Source organism: Bombus fervidus, chromosome 16, assembly GCF_041682495.2.
Source record: "Bombus fervidus isolate BK054 chromosome 16, iyBomFerv1, whole genome shotgun sequence".
NCBI lineage: Eukaryota > Metazoa > Arthropoda > Insecta > Hymenoptera > Apidae > Bombus > Bombus fervidus.
In genome coordinates this window covers 2527760-2549881 of record NC_091532.1, presented here as the reverse complement: position 1 = coordinate 2549881, position 22122 = coordinate 2527760, and the positions used below count along the sequence as shown (strand labels likewise).

General features: G+C 38.2%; 1 protein-coding gene across 4 annotated transcripts in view; it reads right to left on the bottom strand.

Annotated features, from left to right (window-relative positions):
- Nucleotides 1-22122, bottom strand: part of Pde9 (phosphodiesterase 9) — a 138736-nt gene that overhangs the window by 34233 nt on the left and 82381 nt on the right. For all 4 annotated transcript variants that reach the window (XM_072019762.1, XM_072019760.1, XM_072019759.1 and 1 more), the window contains 2 exons: nt 8243-8485; nt 7737-7967 (listed from right to left, as the gene is read on the bottom strand). In XM_072019762.1, coding sequence (XP_071875863.1) covers nt 7737-7869 — 133 coding nt within the window. In that variant the 5' untranslated portion in view covers nt 7870-7967; nt 8243-8485. The remainder of the gene's footprint in view (nt 1-7736; nt 7968-8242; nt 8486-22122) is intronic.

Genomic DNA, 22122 nt, shown 5'->3' with positions numbered 1-22122 from the left:
AAACCGCATATGCCTTGTCATACAGTACTGAAGTACAGAAATTACACCATCTATCCGAGTGGCCATACGATAAAAATGAAACACGTCGCATTGTATAAAGAAGTAGAAGCTAAGCAGAAATTTTTTTGGCGTATTGAATATTATAACGAGCACTGATTTTTAAATATTTTATATATTCTCGCGCGTTAGTTTAGTTCAATTTGCCCTAATCGTTCAAATAAGCATTTTAATGTCCATTTCAAAGCAATTGCCTTTGGGAAGTGATGAGAAACTTTGGCACGGTGCTGTATTTAACGAACGTTGCCATTTCCAGTGTCGTCTAGACGAGGGTGAATATGCAAATTCATGCGGTCGTAAGAACCGCCCCTAATCTCGTAATTGTTCGGCTGTGCGCCATACGTTTCGATACGGTACGAAATTCTAGCGAAGTTTACACGGAGAACGAAAGAGACACGGTTGAAAATTGTTCTCGTTCAAAAACTAATCATATTTCAAATTTGTATGAATCTGATTATTATGGAATCTAATTACCGCGTAATCTTGAAAATTCCATCTTACGGTCAGGCGAAAAAGTTAATTAAAGTCAACGCTAAAGACCATTAGCTATCAACAACTATTTTATAAAAGGAAAAAGCGAGGAAAACGTAAAAATTGAAAGACAACATTCTGGATTCCACGGCGATGGAAAAAACGTAGCAACGATCGGAAATTCTTATCCAATTTCAACTAAACCCGCGTCTATTAAACGCCGTAAATTCCATCAACATCGACGCAGATCGCAATTATCTATCCGCTGAGTGCGTGTTATATTAATGCGAATAGCGTAACGCAAACAATCGCATTTTGATTTAGTACAGCTTTCATAGTGTGTATACACGCACTAAATCCATCGCGGGCTGAAACGAGCAAAAGTTGTTCTTCGTACGTACACGTTCAGGGATCGAATTACTCCATTATCGTAAAATGCGCAAGCGTTCTCGCAAACGCTTCGATGTTCCAGCTAAATAGGCAAGAGTCGTAATCGTCTAAACGACTGAAAAGAAAATCGCTCGAACGCTTTTCTCGAACGGACCGACGATTTCGAGCGCCAATTACGTGGAATTATCTGTACAGAGCATACAGCGCATATAAAAAAGCATGGATATATCAGATTATGCGCGTGCGGATTCCGTTTCCGTGTAAATCCTCCTCGTTTTCGACTGGGAAAAGTTTGTATTTCAAGAGCGCACGAAAGAAGATAAGTACATTTTTGCCGACTCTTTCATTTTGATGTTACTCATTTACGATTGAATCGCTCAAAAATCTCAAATACTTTGTACAACAAACATAACGTACATACATATAAATTACTTTGTGTTTTATAAGCAACTTTGAGCGTTTTAAAAATGCACGAACTTAAACATTTTTGTAAACAGTCAAACATATACTAAATATCACGAGGATGAAAATTTTGGTTAAAATTCCATTCTAAATCGTTTTTCTTATTTTTTCCCATATGATTTCCAGTTAGCTCCGTTCGTGGTTTGCGTCATACGCCACGAATCGTTCTTATCCTGAAATTTGTTAACGAGCGGAACAATGAACCGTGGAAATAAATTTCCCGAGGCTGGTGCATGAAAAAGACAACTTGACGTAACCACGAGGGTCTAGTTGTTTGTCGGACTCGTTAAAATCATAAAGAGAGACGAGCTTTCCCGTGATAATTGTTCAGTTGAAAGTATGATATAGCCGTGATACAGTTTCGTTCATTATCGCAGAAAGCGCGAATAATTTTAATTGAACAACGTTTTATCAAGTTATGAAAGTATATTGATCCGGAATAATGGATTTTTCCTTTTATATCCGCTTTTAATATCTACATATTGAATTTCTCTCCCTTTTTTTCTTTAATAGGTTGTAAACGAAAGTGGATTCGATTTAACATACATTTCAGTGCTCATCGATACTGCAAGCAGATTGTCGTATCGATGAAACAATAATTTGGCAAGCTGGTAATTACAACGAAATTACGATTACGATACTGACTGCTCGACGACCGATTTATTCAACCGATATAACAATGCAATTAACCATATCATTAGTTATTTATTGGCAGGAATTATATTTTATCTTATGGTGGGTGTAATTCCGAATTTATCTGTTCACCGAATTGTGTCCTAAAACTCCAATTACCTCTGTGAATACGAGAAGAATAAAATTGAATATAATTTTACTGCAGTGGTAAGAACCGAAGAACTTTTAAAAATTAAAAATACTTTTCAAGCTGTTATACATAATACTTGCTGTAACTTAAAGAATTAAAAAATTTAAGAACTCGAGGCAGAGATCCGCGAACGAAACGTGCGCGAAAACTTTAAAACCTTTTCTAACTGTTTTAACTCCGACTGAAAGTCTTTCTCTTTATCCCTAGCCCGAAAGTAAATAATTTAAAACTCGTATAACAATAGAATCTCTAATACACCGACAATTGGTGGCTAATGGGGAAGCTTTCTTAAGCAAACAGTTCAAGGGGAAACTCAGTTAAATTCATGCTAAAAATACTCAAGTTAAATTTAAACTAAATTTAAAACCAGATATGATGTTCGATCTAACCACCGACAGACTATTTTTAGTAGTTCATTCCAGAAAGCGGAAATTTCGTGACGACGGCCAGACAATAAGGGTCAATTTACCCCACGAACGATATCGATTCTCGTCAGGGCATCGTCGGCATATTTTTTCGCGGTACGGCCAGCGATCTCGTTGAAAAGCTTTCTAATTAACTAGAAGGAAGAATATATCGGCGACGCGAACTCGCCTCTCGTGAATTTTATATGGAGGGGATGATGCGACAAAAGGGGTGGGAATCGACCAAATGATCAGTCTATTACAGGGTCGTGGGTGTAGGAACGAGCGAGCTATTCGTGAATCGTCGTCGAAACGACATCAGCGAACGACAGAGAAGGAAATACGAAATGATAGCCATTTAGATGAGATACTTCTACCGGAATAAAAATGGGATCGCAATTAGGCCGGATTCGGTGGAATTTAGGCGGAAAGAGAATACGTGGATTAAAGGGATTTCGATGAGGTTCAAAATTGATTGCGCAGGGATATTTGCATGAGAATTATGTTCCGTGTTTCAACCTCGAAATTAAAGTCAATTTCGAATGAAATGTTTAACGTAGAAAATTCAGTAGAATAGTATTCAGCAAAGGGGTTTAAACAAGGCTTAACTACCAAATTATTATCGCAACGTGCGTACAATTCTGTTCAAAAATAATCAGTTCTGCTCTCGAGGAATCTTCCACGACGCTTTTGGCTTGCCGTATTATTCACAAACGAACGATAATGTTTGTGTCTTGTGAAAGGAACGCATAAACATGCAAAAATAACATCTTATAATTTCACTACCTTCTATATATTACCTACGATCCTGTTTTTCCTAAAATCTTTTCTATTTTCCGTTTTCTCGTACGTTCAAGAAAGGTGTTTGAGAAAAACTACGAGACTTTCATGCAGAGCGGAATTTATTGATTAATCGTGTTCGCGTACGTTTACGAGAATGTTCATGGAATGCACAAAAAAGGAAATCGATAGAGGGTTTTCTTTCAAGCCGTTTCCTTTCAAGATTGTCTGTCACGAGTTCGAGGACAAGGCTGAGGCACGACGAGAAGAATTACGGTATACAGGGGCACAAAGACTTCTTGTGGCATTGACACGAGCCACTCTGTTTCGCGTATGTCCCTTTGAGATGCCTCCAGCTCCTCGTAATGACATGACGGCACGGTGCGGCAATTTCCACTAACCGGCTTGCAAGCCAGCATAAATTGTAATGGTATTATCATCCCTAATTACGCGATGCACTTTGACACGAGTTCGCTCGTCGCAATTCGTAATGCGCCAATTACGGTAAACCATTTTAAACAGAACAACGAAACACTGTTTAATTCAGTAAGTTTGAAATATCGTCAGGTCTGGAGACCGAGCTGCGGCTCAAGTAGATCGAGGCGTAAATGGTCAGACACCCGAGGACACTGTGATACGCGAAATACGTCGATGAAGATCGTTCTTCTCTCACTTTAGTAAAATTAAGGTGTAAACGAAAATTTTTATCATTAATGACAATTCAAGGAGCGTAATATGTATTTTATATCGTACATAGGTTGTTCATTTAATTTGCACTCGATTATCTCTCAAACTATTGATGAACTTTCGACCGTTCGTGGAAAGACGCGATCTCGAAGAAGCGCGTCAAGAAGGGAGTCGTAAATTCCCGTTACGATTTGATTAATCGACGTCGCTAATCGACCGATCCCTTATTTCTTTTGGGATAATAAGAGTGGTTGAGTGAATATAACTCTGATCTTAACAGGTTATATAATATATTTAAAAGATCCAACAACTTCAGTCTGATACAATGTTATGTATGAAGTGACAAACTACGAGTGAGTACGACCTGAGACTCCTTTCGTGTTGGCGAATGTGCTGAAGAATCTTCGTTTGATGAACTATCTTCGACTTGATGAAATGCAATGACTTCTGTTTCTCGAACTGTCTTTCAACTCGCACCGGTGTTAACTCACTGTTCGCTCTTATGTTATTACGGAGGAAAGCTCGGTATGGGTGTACCCTTTGAACGAAGGACTCTGATTCGTTGTGCCCACTTTTCGTCAGGGAAGTGTGGAAGATAAGAGGAGGAAGCCTACCAACGTGGCTTGTGAGTGACCTTGTTCATGGAAAAAAACAGCTTTTCCGTTAGGCAATATTTGCTTCTCTAATTAGGTAACTACCCTCTTTTCTCCGTGATTTTTAAGAGCGACTAATAAACCCAAGAACTGTTTTAAGTATCAGCCATAAACAGAAAATACAGGATTAAAGATTCCGTTAAAAAGATTCTGTTTATGGTGGTTCCTTAGGTTTATTCACGGTCAGAAATACGGTGCGTGGGCCTTTGATGGTCAGACCATGAAGAACGGCGTATGGACGGTCCCACGCGACGTAACAATTGGTTGTTTCAAAAAATGTTTCAACTAATACTTGCTTCGTTTGCTTTTTTAAATACAACTACTTGTTTCCATTTCGGTGAAAGCGTAGTCAATTTCCCGTGATCGATGAATATCAACCACGAAGAATATTACGAAAGAAAATTATTAGATATTATGCGGGGAAAACTTCCCTCGATATCGAAGCGAAGTATCCGATCAGACATTAGAAACAAACGTTATTTCCACTCACGTTTACAGAACCTATTATATTATTAAACTAGCTTCTGTATCATCTGTATTGTTTTCATACTATACCACCGACTACTTCGTCCTAAATGCACTTTTAATGACTACTAAGCGCGATCGATAGATCAAGACGACACTGATCAGACGGTCAAAATATAAATTTCATAGGCGCAAGGAAAACTGTATAACAGTTTGACGATTAAGACGATCTATTATCTTTGGTAGGTGTGTGTGAGTGTATAGCTGGTTGCCGTATAAAGTTGCGCGTGGTTTAAGTAGATTAAGATGGCAATGAGCAAACTGCCAAGAAATCGACCTCGGTGATGCACTTGTGCCGAGCTAATTTTCATAGTTCAGGGAATAGAAGACGAAACACGCCGGCAGCTATCATAGATCGTTTCAAAAGCTTTACGCGAATGTCGGCAACAACGATCGCGCGACAACCAAGGAAATCCTTGTGAAATTAACGAAATTTCTGGTACGTGTGGCTTCTGACATCGTTACAGAAAACTTCATAATTTCCATTAACCAGAGAAATGAGTTTCGCAAGATGGCAAAAGGAAACGAACGTCGCCGCTTTGCGATGAAACGAATTTTGCAAAGAGAATGCAACGTTAATGAGAAAAATACGAGGAATAGTTATGAGGCGATTCGAAAACCATTTCAGCAAACGCTAAGAACAGGTTGAGTTACATTCAAGTTTGAAATTACGTTGCGTAATACATTAAGGAAAAATTTCTGGACATGAATTATTTCCTCGAGGTAAATTTAATAGTAATCTGCCATATAGATATACGATTCAAAATGCACGCTCATCTCCTAAGTTGAATTTTATTATGACAACATTATCGGACTGTCTGACAAAGGTTATCTCTCTCTTTCTCTTTTCTTTGATTTTCATCTTTGGAGTAGATGTAGGTTTAGTATGAAATGTAGAAGGTGAAGTGTATTTTTTCGATGCCTTTGAAATTCTTCAAGCAAGATATATCTATTCATATGAGTCTCCGTTGAGAAAAATCAAGCAATCTTGTGTAGAAGAACTCCCTTAGTTTACTTGGAAGTCCTTGCATTTTCTGAAAGGTTTTCCCATCCATTGAATTTATAGCAAACTCAAGTAACAATATCGAAGGGGAATACCGTTTAAAGGGGACCCAAGTAATATTAAAACTCTTTACTATAAATAATTAAGTTTGCTACGTTGCAGTTCCAGCTTGGCATCTTCAAGGCGAAGCCAGGTATTTTAAAACGTTCACAAGACCGGAAATTGCATTCCTTACCCAGTTCGTAGTAAATAGAGTTACCGGATAAAGTAGTATTTGCCAACTTGTGCGATTCTAACCTTTTCATGTGTATTTGACCTTGATATTTCTTTATTACATAACGACGGATATAAAGCATTTACATCGTAAATATTGAACTTGATTTTAGAAGATAAACAAAATGAATAGTATAATAAATGATAATATAAAATACAATAAAATTGATAATAACGATATAAATAAATCTCAAGCTCAAACGTAAGAAAAAGCAAAGCTGTTCGTTGTCTGTAGGTTTTTCAAACGTATGAAGCTCAAATATTTATACGTTTCATAAAGCTTTCCAACATCTTACACAGCATCCTCAAAATTTGCCTCTAAGTATCGGCTCGAACAGGCAAGCGAACATAAACCCTTGTTTGCTTTTTCGTTTGACGTACAAGAGAGGGTGAAACAGACTTGATTGACAAGTTAGATCCTCGCGAGTTATTTTCGGAAGGCATTGTCCGGTCGATAGGTCACGGTTTGAAATGTGTGCAAACATAATTTCGGTAGTGCTTATAGGGACCCTTTCGTATCAGTCGCGGAGCTGAAAAGGTGGGCGGACAGCGTCGAGGGAAGGTTTCGTTCAGAGTTGGCTCCGCCTTGGGAAGAACGTACCCGATCGATAATTGGTTAGATTCGAGGAATATCGAATATTCGTAGAGCTGCATCGAGCAATCTCAATCTTTATCGAAAGGATGAATGCCTCGATGGCTGTCGTCATCTTCGAATGGAAAACTCCAATCGGCCAAACCGATAGCCATCGAATCTCCTCGCGAAATGTTTCTTTGCTTTGCAATACTCTTCGGAGAACTAGTCGTTAGCTTGTCGATTTTAAGAGATCAACGGCAACATCTCGATCGTAAATATCAAGAAACTTGATTCTTAAAAGGTCTCTAGAATTACGATCAATCTTTTCGATCTTTATACGATGCTTTGAAACTGCATTTATGATATTAAGAAAAAGATGAAGATTTCGAATTGAAATTTAAAATCAACCCCTTTTCAAAATCCTATCGTGCTAACTGCAATCTTATTTCGTAGAATAAACGAAACTTGGGTAAATCAAAGAACATCGCCGAAGTAACTTTTGATCTTCTCGGCGTGATTCACCAAAGATAAAGTGATAAAAGTTAAGATTAGAATGGAAATGAAAAGTGACTTGGACGAAAACATTTCGAGATGTCGACAACGAGATTCTACTGAATTAATTAAATAGACTTGCCCTTAAGCTCCATGTCGGTGACCTGATCCGCTTTGTAGGTGACCGTCTCCCTACGATCCCCAACGATGAAGTAAATATTCGTGTATTCCTCGTCGTCGTTACCGCCGGTCCCGTTCCTCGCCTCGAGGTCCATGGCCAAGCAACTAATATCGGCCTTGAACCAGCTTCCGCTCCTCTGTGCTCGACCTTACGACAGCTTGCGAGGCGACCCGGCCTTGCTACTACTCGGGGCTACGAAAACATTCGATGGAATTTCCTTTTGTTCGTCCAAAATGCAAAATAATTCGCTTGAACTTTTCGCGGGGCAAATGGTTGTATAATAGAAGAAATTATACGCAAATTTATAACAAATAAAAAGATTAAACTTTCCGCGGAACGATAATGTAGGAAAATTCTCTGAATAACAACTCCAAACGAATAATGCAATAATTACGTAAAATTGTCTTTGAACGGACAATTATCTATAAATATTAAAGGGATATAGAGCAAGTAATATCGATACTAACCTCTGGTCGGGTGTAGAGGGATAGCTGAATCCTCAACGAGCTCATCGTCGCATCGCCGCCCCGGCGGCAACAACCGGGTCAACCCCGATTATTGCACCTGTCGACTTCGTACCTGCCGTGCGCAACACCTGCAGGGTGAACGATTCAGCGTTGTAGAATCCCGTTGATGACCGTCCAGGCACTAACCGAGAGGACGATCGCTCGTCTACTACCAGCTCACACTGCACTCCTTCATGGTCCATTCTACAAATCGATCAAATACAATCGTTAGCTTTCCCATCGAAATTATTTAATAATTACAGCAACCGAGATTATAATTAATTATTTTCCAATACGGTAAGTAAGGCCGGTATTTTTCATGGAAGATCCCAAGTGCGCCATTCTGGGGTTAATTTTTCTAATTTTTAAAAGTTAGGTAATTACTCGCTAATCAAAATATTCATATCTGAACGAAGTCGATCAAGCTTGAATTTTGTATGGCTCGATTTATCGCACACCGGCGAACTCATGCAGAAACTGCGAAGAACACGCGTAAAACAGTCCGAGATGAACTTCCTAACACGATTCTGGCAAACTTGGGGCTGAGCAATTAAATTAGGACAAGCAAGAAGTAGCAGTCGACTGAATATCGAACAGCTACGGAAACATTGACAGATTCGTAGGTTCGAGGGGAAGAGCAGCTAACGTGGGTATCATTTTTCACGAGTTTTAATTTTCGCAATGAAATATAAAATTTAAACTAGCAACGAAATTGGTTAGTAATAAAAATAATAAAAGAGAACTGAGCTGTGTTAATGGGGTATGGAATAATTTAGCAACAAGTTTTACGTGGTAATCAAGAATGAATTACGTCGAGGTAGAAACGAGCAATAGGTTGTCTGCGTCAAATGTAAAATTTTATCAATATAACATACAAGAATCTTGATATACAGACAATAACGAGATAATATTCGTCCGCTCATATCATATTCATAGAAAATTGTCCGTTTGTTCTTACTTGGCAAGAGTGCCACACCCACACGAGACACTTAGGCGAAGAAAATTTACGATTTCTTTGCTCAAGGTTGTTGGCAGAAATTAAAAGTCCTGACACACCGTGTCTCGCCCTTAACCCATAACCTCAAACAACGATTCGCGTCACACGACAAAGATGTATACGACCGTCGACGAGTATTTATGACATGCTCGTCAAGGTACTATATTCCACATGGAAAACGTGCTTCCACTCGTGACGGTAAGAGTTGCGGCAAAAATTTATCTCGAGAGATATAAAACATAACATTTAATAAGCTTTGTATGATTTAGTATGGCACTAGGTATAAGTTTAAATTTCTGATTTGCATTGTCAGCATTTTCAGAAAGTAAGAGAAGAGATTGACCGTCTTCATCGAATTATATCTTCTAAATTAATCGAGATATTCGTACGAAAATTTAGGAAAATATTGAAAAACTATCGATTATTACTTTTACCTTTGACATTTACTTTATCTAAAATTATTTAAATTTGATTTATAACGCCGATATTTCATGTTTATACGGCGCAATGATTATTATTTCTCGTTAGATACCAATTAGGGTGCAGCATCGTTAAATTGTTGATATTAACACTCTGGCGTTAGAAGCGTTAATTAGTTTTCTCATATAAAGTTTCATTTATCCATAGTAGGTTACACAGTATGGGAGCACTATGAATATGAGAATTCCGGTGCTAAGTAACCAAAATTATGGTCGAATAAAACGCGCAAAGACAAGTAACAAGTTCGTGGAATTTATTGCAACGTGAACAGTGATAATTTTTAATCGAGAGAAAATCTCGACTGCGTGACGACATCCGGGAACGTGAATTGCCATAAACGCCCTCGCAACTGTCGCTGTATGTCTCCAACGCAATCAGACTGCACGTATAACAATAACGATAGCGGCAATAGCAACGACGATAAACAGTTTCGTTGTAAACAATATGGACGGATAAATCCGATCGTTTAACTCGAATATAATACGTTTATTATTCAAAGAAGAACACAATAAAAGAGATACGCTTTACATACAAATTTCGTATATCTGAATTTCACCCTCGTTTTATAATCGAAGAGAGAACTTCTGATATTCCAAGAAAATGTTTAAATATAAAAGTGAAACGAGAAACTAAGCATATCCATAAGAATTCTTTCATATTATCCTTAAACTTAAGAAATACTATTCGACTGAATATGATCCGGAAAAAGGCACGAGAGTTAAAGGATTAATTCTTACGCTAACTTCTGGCTAAAAAATATCAAGCTTTGAACTACAATAACTTCGTAAAAAGAAATTGTACAACATCACGCCCAGGCTGCTTTTAATGGGCAACGCTTCTACGTTTTCACTACCGAATTGAATTTTCTTTTGTGAATTACCTTTTCATACTAGGTAAATGTCCGGATCGTGCAATCTCATCGTGGTGTAGCTTGGGTTATTTTAATGCCAACGGTGCACATTTCATTCAAAACGTGATAAAAATGACGACAAAAAATCGTATATCAATTTTGATAGGCGAAAAGGGATCGTTGTAAAGGCGAAGGTTCCATCTTCAGATTTATTGTAAAACGAGTAACGAAGAAGTTTTATTAAAACCAACAGGAACGTCTGTATTTGAGGTACTTTCGAGGCAGAAATATCATCTTTAATTACTTTGCTGCGAAGTGTATTTAGACGAACGAGGGAAAATTCATTAGTACTACAATTGAAAGTGAATAATTATTGGATTTACAATGCTGGTAATTCCGAAGTGAAAACGGAAGGAAAATAAATAGACGTTTGTTTTAAGAATAAGCTTAATTACTTCGAAGTTAATTGAAGTTCTCGCTAATAGCCCCCAAATCCATTTTGATGAAACGATGGAACATCGAGCGGCGGTGCGTCGTTAATTAAAAAAAATATTTAACTATTTGCTCGTTTAATTTTTGTTAAAATTTGACGAATCAGGACATGAAAAATTAATGTTCGATAAAATCCATCCCTTTGTTTCATATCGGAAGAAAATAAAGCTTTTTTACGAATAAAAAGAGAACTAATGAAAAAACATTAAAAACAACGTATGGGAACATGAAATACCAGAAAATACAAAAGACAAAATATGAAAAAGAACAATATGTGCAACACATACGAAATAACGATATTAATAATAGTAAAAAAAAAAAAAAAAAAAACAATACGAAACACGTATTCACTAACTACGTTGAAAACCACGCTTCTACAATAAGCATTACGTTCAATAGCATTTCACCAGGAACATCTATTATTTGCTCAATTATTTATCGACAATGCGCTGTCAAATCAAACACCCACTGTCAGGAATAGTACGTTCCATCGATGTAGCCTGCAAACGGAAGATGTCACGTGAAATTTACAGGAAACCTGTTGCAGAACAATGCCTATTATGAGAGGTGAATCGATCCAGTCGCGATACGCAGAGAAAATGATTTTCAACTCAACCAGTACGAAATCCGCATGAAAATTCATGTTACGCGTCGATTCTCTTCCGTTTCATCGCTGCAGGAAGTATAACGCGCTTTTAATTGGATCGAAACGTTCGTAGTTGATAACGTGACAAGACATCTACCGTGATGGATACAATCGAATGAGGCGCGTCAGGCCAGAAGATCGAAGTAGACATCGCGCGTCGTGTCGAAACAGCATTCGAAACGGAGATATGTATCGCGCTGCCATCCAAGCAGACATCTTTGAGGGGGAAAAATCTCGTTTAAATCGTTTCTCGAATCGACTATCATTCGCAAATCAGTTTACGCTTTCATTATAACTTAATTATATTTTGTACAAAATTTTCTATAAACTCGTGATTAAATAACACGAATAAAAAAATAAAAAAAAGTTATTTCAAGTATTTTCAGTCGTTACAAGTTTATGCATAAAATTCATACGTGCCAAAGAGATATTCAAATTATTTCAACTATTTCACGTTCTCGTTCGGTTCTCGTAATAAAATTCGTTTGTCAAATTTTAGAACACGTTTAAAACCAATTTCGAAAGAACAATTATCATTAAACATCGACCGAAGCGCATCGATCACCGATTGAAATTTCCACTGCCGATCGCGTATTACGTTCCATCGAGCAGCCATCGATATGACAGGACTTCAGCCGGAAGATCGTGTTTCCGGAAACTTTGGAAGTTGCTGCGAACGATATCGGTTAATCAAACGGAATGTATGAAACAGGGAGCCGAAGGGCGAGCGGCAAAGGGTGGAAATGACGTAAACCAATCGGTATCGGCAACACACAGATATACAGAGGACGAAGCCAATCAGAAGTGGGCGCTCTGTGCAACAGCAATTGCCAGCGAACTCTTAATCCTGGAAAATCGCCTTTTACATTGTCCGGTCGGATTAAAGCTGAAACCATATAGTTTTATACGCACAGCTTCGGTCTTCAAGTATATTTCACGTTCGAGCCCTGGACACCGAGCGATTTTGAGCTTTGCGCATAGAAAACGCAAATTTCGAAACCGTTTGTCCGTCGACCGACCAGTTTCCTCGGCCCGTTTGAATCGTTCCATTCGGCCAGATTAACGCCGGATTATCGAACCAAATTGCAATAAAGGGGTGAACGTCGAAGTTTAAAGCGAAAATATTCAGACTGGTTGCAAATAAAGGCGAGTTCGAGTACAACGTTTATGGTTGTACCGTAGAATGGACAGGTTGCGATACTTTGTTTCATTAATGTACAATTTTACAACTGTAAATTATAAGAAAAATGTAAAGCTTCTACAATGAAGTAAAGTAGAACTTTGTGTCGCTATTCTTATTGCTATTGATTCAAATAAATACAAGAAGTTGTTCTTTTCTTAAAATCGTTGATAATTAATTGGCACATTTGCAATTATACAATCATCTTCATTCACGAGAAAAAGATAACATTACGTCAATTAAAGAGTGAGTAGAAACGAATGAATCAGTGAAGCGTAATACTATTCCTTAAAGTTATCTGGTAATAAAAAAAAATAATAGGAAAATAACATAAAGTGGCTCGTGGAACGCGTTTATATGAACCTGTGGCGGATTTTAATATGTCCCTGTACATAAACAACGTGATTTGCAAACACGATTACATCTGAGCAGACATCGCCGACGATATTAATAACCCAACTACGAACAGCATGAAATATAATTTCGTGCGCATTCCAGGATCCTCCATCTCGAAAACAGAAGGATATTAATAATTGATTTTCGCGTGATCACCGCCGAAACGCCGGCACGATGCTTTTTCGTTAAAAAGAAATTGCTGCAGGTAATTTCCTATAATTCCGATACATGCTCGAGTTTCAATATAGATGGAAACACTCATTTTATCACGAGGCAGACTGCTACTTTTATTCCTTTGTTTCGCTGTAATTTCCCTTGTAATTTACGAAGGAGAAAACGACGATTAAGAGAATTTAAAAACAGTAAGACTATTAATTAATATAACTGAACTGAAACGCTTTAATACCTTCGGTTACGCGCTTTAAAGCTGTTTAATTAAACGCAATTGGAAAATATTTATCTTCTTAGTTGTGGCAGATGTAAATGAAATATAATATAACGTATCAAAGGAAGTAGATGATTGAAAATGTCGGAGAAAGATTATTAGTATGCAATTATCCTTGTTGCGATCGTCGAATTTTTATATTTCGATCTAGCTCACGTTTTTACTAAATAAAAAGGACGCTTAATGGCTTAAGAACGTTTATAACGTAAGGTTGAAAAAAGAAATTATATATTCCGATAATTACTTTTTCATATTATTTTCGACATTTTCCAATATCGGGAAAAGCAAGAGGTGGTTTGAAAATGATTGCAAAGATGCATCGAGGTTAATAATAGCTGTATGAATATTGTAGAAATTAATATTTGATGATATTCAATTGGTTGTGTATTAATAAAACAGCGTTTGTTACACCAGATCACTTGGCATGAGCCAGTAGTTTCAATATTAATCATGTTTATACGAAAACAATTATTAAAGCAAAAGGTAAATGTTACATTATTTGAAATCATACATTAATTATAGGATCCTTGTGTTATTACCAGACTCGATCAAACAAAATTTAAATTGATCATTTTAATTATAATTGCCACTTTAATTATCGTCATATATATAGTATCACGTATTTTTTCGTAAAATTTAAATTTTATTCCACGTTTATCGGTAGAAACGAATGTACTTTTTATCGTTTACAGGATGATAGAGAAAATCCATCGATGATTTCAAACGGCTGAGTTTCACTGTTTGCGGAAAATATTCGCAAGTACGTGTTATAACTCTCTGTTCGTGACCATAAATGTTTGAAACCGCTTTAATGGCGGTAAACGCCATATAAAAAGCCACTTCGTAAAATTGTCCGGAAGCAGAGCACATTATACGCGTAAAAGCAATAAATCATTGTTATCGAAATGATACGATCGTACATACGATTTTATACTCATGCGTATGTATTATACTTTATTAATTCACGACACAAATTGCAACGTTAACGAATAATTAAAAAATATATACATATTTCGAAATTATTTCCATCGATTAGTTTAAAATATGCAATTTATTAAAATTCTTTCTACTTTTTCTTCAAACAGCTATTTACGTGTACTAAAGATAAAAAAAGAAAGATAGAGAAAACGACGAAAACCAACCGGATCGGTAGTTGCTCCATCGAATTAAAAGCAAAGCTTCAGGTTGCATCCGGGAAAAGGAGCAGCACGATGAAAGTTCGTTTCATTCACTCTCTCCCAGGTCGTAACTATCCGACTAACAAAAAATTCCAAGTCATTAAAGCTGACGAAGTGTATCAAACGGTCGAAAGAACATCTTGCGAGCGTTTCAGGGAGACTAAACGACCGCATAATTACGCGTTCAATGAGACCAGAGCGTTATCCAGGATGCGGCGAGAGCACTCGAGCTTGAGCCGGAGTTAGAACGCTTCCTCGAATGCAAATTACGCGGTCCAGCGACAGCGTACCTATCCTGGCCAAAATAAAAAGGGAAAACAAACAGTAGGAACAACATGGAATTTCGCTCGCGTGCTGTTTCACCACGCCACGACCCAGTTTCATGGATCTAATTAACTGTGAAACGGCCAACCGCCTTCGTTTATTTTCCTTCGGCAAACAGCACGTCCTCAGTTTGTTCCCGTTCCAACCGATTCCCCTTCTTGCAAGCTGCCCTTCCGACCCTAGATTTTTTCCTTAACAACCTAACACCTCTTTATTCGTTGATCTTTTGTCTTGCAACGCGAATCAAAGACAGTATTTTTTGCTTCTCATCCGCGTCGGAGCTTTTTTCAATTTGAAAGGAACGTTCAACGAGGGGCCGAAGTTATTGAAAAAAAGGAGGAAAGGGAAACAGGCAGGTCTCTGAGCCTCTAAAAGATATTGTCGGGACGAAGGTGAGATCCTTCCCGAGGTGACAGAGCTAAATAATATCGAGATGGATGACGACAAAGTCTGACACGATTAAAGCGAACGAAGAAGAATTGCGATGGAGAAAAAGCTATATAGAGTTTCTCCCTTTGTCACAGGTGTGTTTCTGAATTTACCGTGAAAGTTTCCTTTTTATTTTATTATATTTTTTATTTTATTTTTTTATCGGATGAGGATTTTTTTTTCACGGCACAAACCTGGGAAGCATCCTGCACCAAAAACATTAAGAAAATATAACACGCGATCTTCTCATAGATTCGTTTCAACCCAGGACAAAACCAAGCACTCCGTAAATTCATTTCCAGAGATGCGAATACATTAAGACCGCGTCGAGACGACTGCGTCTCCTGGAACGTTGTTCCCCGCGACGAACGTCGGCTCCTCGGCGATGACTTCCATCGGGATGACTCAGGAAAAAGGAAACGTGCTAACGAGCCCCGGTCAGCATTAATTGTAACATCCTCTGGACGGTGGCGGACCGCTTCCGTCGCGCGATCGCCTCGTCTCTGAAACGAAGGAAGCTGCCAAGACGGCCTCAACGCCCACGCCGCACCGACTATAGGCCCTTTCCTCCGATTCCGCTTGACTCGACGTCTTTAACGCTGCTACTGATGGCGAGTTTAGACCGAACGCTCGCTCTTCCCCCATCTTAGCAAAATTTAGTAAACTGAAAGCGTAAATGGGAGTTGGTTCGTCGTTTGGCAGCAGTGAAGAGCATCCAATTCGTATTAAACGTCATATACTTATGGCCGGTTGTTGCATGTACGTTCGTATTAAAGTAGATAAACCAAAGTGACGTAAATGTATATTCGTACCGCATGACGTAAACGTACGTTCGTACAGCTCAAAGGATTAGAGGGTCGTTTGCCAAAAACATTCCATTTCCATCGCAAGAAACTTCTGGCTCGATACGTTTCGCTAAAATTATCTTCCACGCTTGCATTTCACGCTCGTACGTGATACGCATTGCAAATTAGCGGCACTTAACGACGGTTGGTCGGAAATCTTTCCTCACCCATAAAATAGCTCTCAGTTCCCTTCCGGTCCCTTCTCATAGAAAATGATCTTACTCATCCGAACTTATACTTAACCGTTTAAATTGAATAATACTCTCCATCCTGTTTATCTTTACCTACACACATCGGAACTATGGTTTAACTATTTTTCAGAACGTTCTTTCACGTTACCGATCGTCCCGACGTTAAGCAACATCGAACAAAGGCACCGCCGCGAAACGGTTCCGACGAATTCCATCTCTGATTTCTAACGAAAGGATGTCGATCGATAGTCGGAGAGAAACTGGCGGTCCCGTGCAACGATTCGATCTTTGCGAAGCGTGGAATAGCCGACTGTAGGTGAAAACGTGGCGCGCTCTGACAACGCGTTAACGCGATTGTAGCGACTTTGTGGATCGATCGTACGCATCTACGATGTCCAAACGAATTTCCAGCGGAATCGCGTCATGTCGGTGCGGCCTTAAGTGCATTACGCCGTTTACGAGGTAGTAGCACTCTCATTCCGGATACAGGTACCGTAGACATTAAATTCAATGCACGTCAGACAGTGCCGCATGCGGGTACGGGACAAGTAGCACAAACGTCGCCCTCCTCCCTCTTCCCCCTTCAAGATTCACGTTTTACGGTCTCGTTTTATTGCACGCACGCCGATAAAATTCAGTCGGGTAATACCCCTCCTGATAAACTTTATCGAGGGAACGTAAGAGAAACGATCGCGAAACGGTTTCGCTCGAAAGGCGCCGCGTGCCACGTTTCTTCGACGTTTTGTCTTCGATATACGTCGTGACTCTAGAGCTTTCGAAGAGAGAAACGAAGAAATTGCGATATCTAACCCTTTGCCAATTTCATTTGAACGTTTTTCATGACACGATCGATCGATAATTCTGACACACTTTTATCGTAGACTCTTTTGAAATCAAGAGGTTTGTTTCGAAAAGAAAAATGTTACGAATATTTGTAAATTTATTCGTTTTCCTTCTTCTAATGTCTATCCATCAAAATGATACAATTAAGAAACGATAGGAATAAAATGAAGAGGATACCATCTCTATCCTTGCTTCGCCTCGTTTAAACATTATATTTGATCTCTATTAATTAATCGTTAATTAATTAGATATTAGATTATTAATTGTTTGAAAAATTCCAATATTCCTGTATGGGACTTCCATTGACAGTGAAAAATCGTGTTATTTATACTATCATAGAACTATATTTTATTGACTCGAGTCAAATATTTGATATCATCTTCCGAATTCATTTTACATATGAATATAATCACCGATGACATTTGCCAGCGGAATTTATGAATTCTATTCGCAAAGGGTAGGAATGTTTGTCACGAAAGTGACATACACAAATATCGAGGCAGACGAAGCTCTTGCGACAAGATTTCGCCAAGCAGACACCGGAGGCGTCGTCTTCGTGTCGACCTCAATAATTACACTTTAATCAAAATCGTGACGAAATTTCCTTTGATGCTCTGCTTGATGATTGTCGTTATTCAGCCGTAAACAAACTAATAATCGCGTGATTGCCATTTCCCTCGTTCTCCTTTGACGATCGGTCATGATTCGTGCAAATTTGACGAAATTGCTAGGAAACTAATTCTCCGGTATCTTTGACAACGCTTTCGCCGTTTGCAAAACATTTTGTTTTCAACATACTGATTCGAGTCTCTTATATCAATATTGTATTTGTTCTTCTAGTTGAAGATTCGTTTACTCATAGCGCGTTAGTAATAGCGCGTTACTCATAAATCGAGCTCGCATGAATTTTATTTGGATCTTATCACGGTGATACAGTCGCGCCTTTAATTAGAAATTCGTATTTCAAAAAATAACGTGCCAAAGATTATTTTATTAGTTTGCCGCTACTGATACTTCAACACTTTAAAGTGGAGAAAAAATATGTTTTTTATTGGTTATGAAAAACCAATAAATTATGAAACTAGTGTTTGAAAGAGTCTTGTTAGTACACGTTGGCATTTCTTCGAGCATTTTTCTTCGGTCGTTAAAAAGAAATGAAAGAGATTACTGTTTGTACTTGTCGCTGATTGCCAAGGATATCGAGAGGAAAGGAAGAAATATTCAATACTGATATTCCTATCCCGCATCCTCCGTGGAAAAATCGTTTCGAGAGGCAAACAGAAACGCACAAACAAGCTCCTCTTCCTTCGCTATCTTTCGCACTCTTTTCTACTTATTTGCACGGTAAGTGATGGCACGACATGAAATAAAGCCTCTGTTTAAATTAGTATAGGAATCCGAGATCGATAGTAGTTATAAAACCAAAGCAAAGATATGGAAACTAAAATGTGAATAACATATCGAAATGATGGTAACGTACAAGTTATCACAATTATTTATCTTTTAATGATACAACGCTTTTAACGAATAATATAAGTACGTATTGGATTTCTAAATAATTTCGTTCAAATAAAATCGTTAATGACGATGGAAAAAGAATTTACCTTCTAACCTTTTACGAAATAATGATGCATAAATCGATAACAGCGGCTGATATAATTTCTCAATTATTAATTTCCAATTAATGAACATTGTATCGCTCGTTAGTTATTCGCCCTAATTATTACCTCTACTTTACACAAGAAATTATTGCTTGGCCAGAATAAAAAAAGAAACTCAAAAATAGTTTGTTATTACTTATCGTTTATACAAATCCTCCCTCGGTTAAATTGGCTAAAAGAAAAGATACGATATTCTATCCCTTTAATTATCCTTTTGATTACATATTTAAATCACCATTCACGATCCAGTACCATCCTTCTAGTACTTTTTCCCTGCTCGAGTTCATAGCCGATATCCACAAAGAACATCGTAAATTAACTTCGTTCGTTCGTTCGTTCGACGCTTAAGCGATCTCACGACAAATACGAGAAGTAAGAGGCCTCCGATCGACAATCCTTTGTGCCTTCTTCACGATTACGCTCGTTAAACGAGAAACCATCAAGCGCTTGGTTTTCTCTACGAACAGACCTAATACATTTTCAGGTACACGCTAGGTGATTAAAAGCACCCTGTGTACACTTTGCTATGAATATACATATATATATACATACATGCCCCGAGCAAACAGATTTTCATTCGCGATCCAGTACACCGGTGCAAGAAATCAACGTGAAACTTAGCCAGCCCCGAGGAACGCTTTAAATTTGTGATACACGCCGCAGGCAAGAGGTTAATATCCAGCTTAAGCACGAAACACGAGAGGACATTCGTTGGCCTATGTAAACCTGAATATCTAAAGGTAATGAGTATCTAACGAATAAAAGCGAAGATGTTACATTTTTCAGGTAGCTACATTTCGTAGAATATCTGTTGACTTCGTACGTAACGTAACGATTAATTTATAATATCAAGGTGACGATTAATCGATGAGAATTTGCATTGGCGCGGAGTTACTATCCGATATCATACGATCAGGCACAAAAATCTACACACGCTTCTTAAGCATAAAATACAGAACGAATATGTATAGAAAAGAACGCATACCATTGAACGAAACAGTCGAACGAATACCATCTATTGTACTTGGGAGAATAGATACGAATGTGGTGACACTGCGAGTAGAATCAACTTGTATCGTATACATGATCGGAGTAGCGTCTTCTGGCATATTGGTCAGACTAAGTTGAAAATTCTCCTTTGGAAATTGGAATTTGAAAGTTTTATTCATGGTAAAACAAGTGAATTTGTGCATTATGAATAATTCTTCGGAAAGGCCTTGGAACATAAAAATTTCAAAATTTCTATATCCAATATACAAGTTATTCGTATATTTCTTTCAAATTTCCATCCACTATTAAGGTCGCCTCAATAGCAATTTACATGAATTTCACTATCTTTCAGCAACTATCTCTCGAAACTATCGCCGCGTAGAATAGAACTTTGTTTAACATCTACCAAAGTGGCGAAGCCCAACAAGGAAATTATTTCCTCTCGTAGAACGCGCACGACGAACAGAGAAATTCCTCGTCGGTTGAAATTCTTCGTACCTGAAACCATAAACATCGGCAATTTTGCCCGAGCTTTCGTGACTTCGTTAGAAGTTTTACAATTGTCCTCCTTAGCGAACGACGAACGAACAACCGTAATGTGTTCGCGTCTAAGCGAAACGTTGCCAAAGGATCGATAGCAGTATGCCGCGTACGTCATCGCGAAAGAAAACGTCTTGCGTCACGTTTCATTAGGCGGTGAATAAATCATGGTAATCGCGTTATCATTAGGGAATAATTCAAAGATGCCGCGTCGACAATAAGAACAACATTCTTCTACCAAAAGAATGGCGGAAGTTGATTTCTGTACGAGCCTCTTTGTCTGGATAATTAAACGTTCGACGCTTTCGTGTAGCGCGTAATGAATAATTTAAGCCTTCCGCCGAACGAATTATTTATACACCTTTAATGTATTGACGTCGCATACTTACAGGGATACGCTAATTTCTTGCATAAATTATTCGTGTATCCGTTCTTCCAATGAAATTACTCGAACAGTTCGTAATTTAATTTCAAGCGTTATATATTCAAGGACTTTGAGTAATTTCATTCATGCTCGTGGATAATTTAGAATTATTTGACAGATCGATACTAATTGGAAATATGTTGTGTCATTAAGCAAACACAATCTTGTTAGTTTGAACAAGAAGTTAGAAAATGATCGCTCTTGCTTATTTAACGCTCGATATTTCTTGTACGTAACGTTGTTACTTTAACAAATTATCAAATAATTCAATGATAAACATATTCATCTCCTTCGAAACTTGTTCTAATTTCGATGCATTGTTTCTTCCCTACAAAAAACACCAGCAAGACTGTGTTTATTAGTAATGATCGATAAAAAAAACATGTCTGCCCGTCCTTAACAGAAATTCGATCCTAAAGAAATTAATGTCAATTTCCAAGGAATAATGTCACAAGCCATTGTCCGATAACAAGTTCACGAATCCATTCGAATCTCTTCGTAGTTATTTCAACGAAAACCACGAGACTACAGCTACACGGTTTCGTGCGGAACAAGTCAGTTGGCCAAAATAACCGACTAGAACCACAACGTTCCATCAAACTCGACGATCTACACGAGCAACGAGCGAGATCGTTTCGTACGAACGAGAAATCAGAAAGACGAACATCCGTTGAAAATCCAACTAACCCTCGAACGTTTCTAACTAATTAAAACCCGTCTGCTGTTGCTCATAATAATATTGCTGTGCATAATGTGCGCCGTGTACAATTAAAGCAGCACGTGCACGAATTATTGTCGTATCCTGGCAACGTCACATCGAAACGATTCGCGCGATTAGATCAAACCATAACATCGATGAATTTTGACCAGAGACACGATCGCGACGAGGCGACGCGACGTATCGTGTTCGAGGACAATTTTGCCTCGACA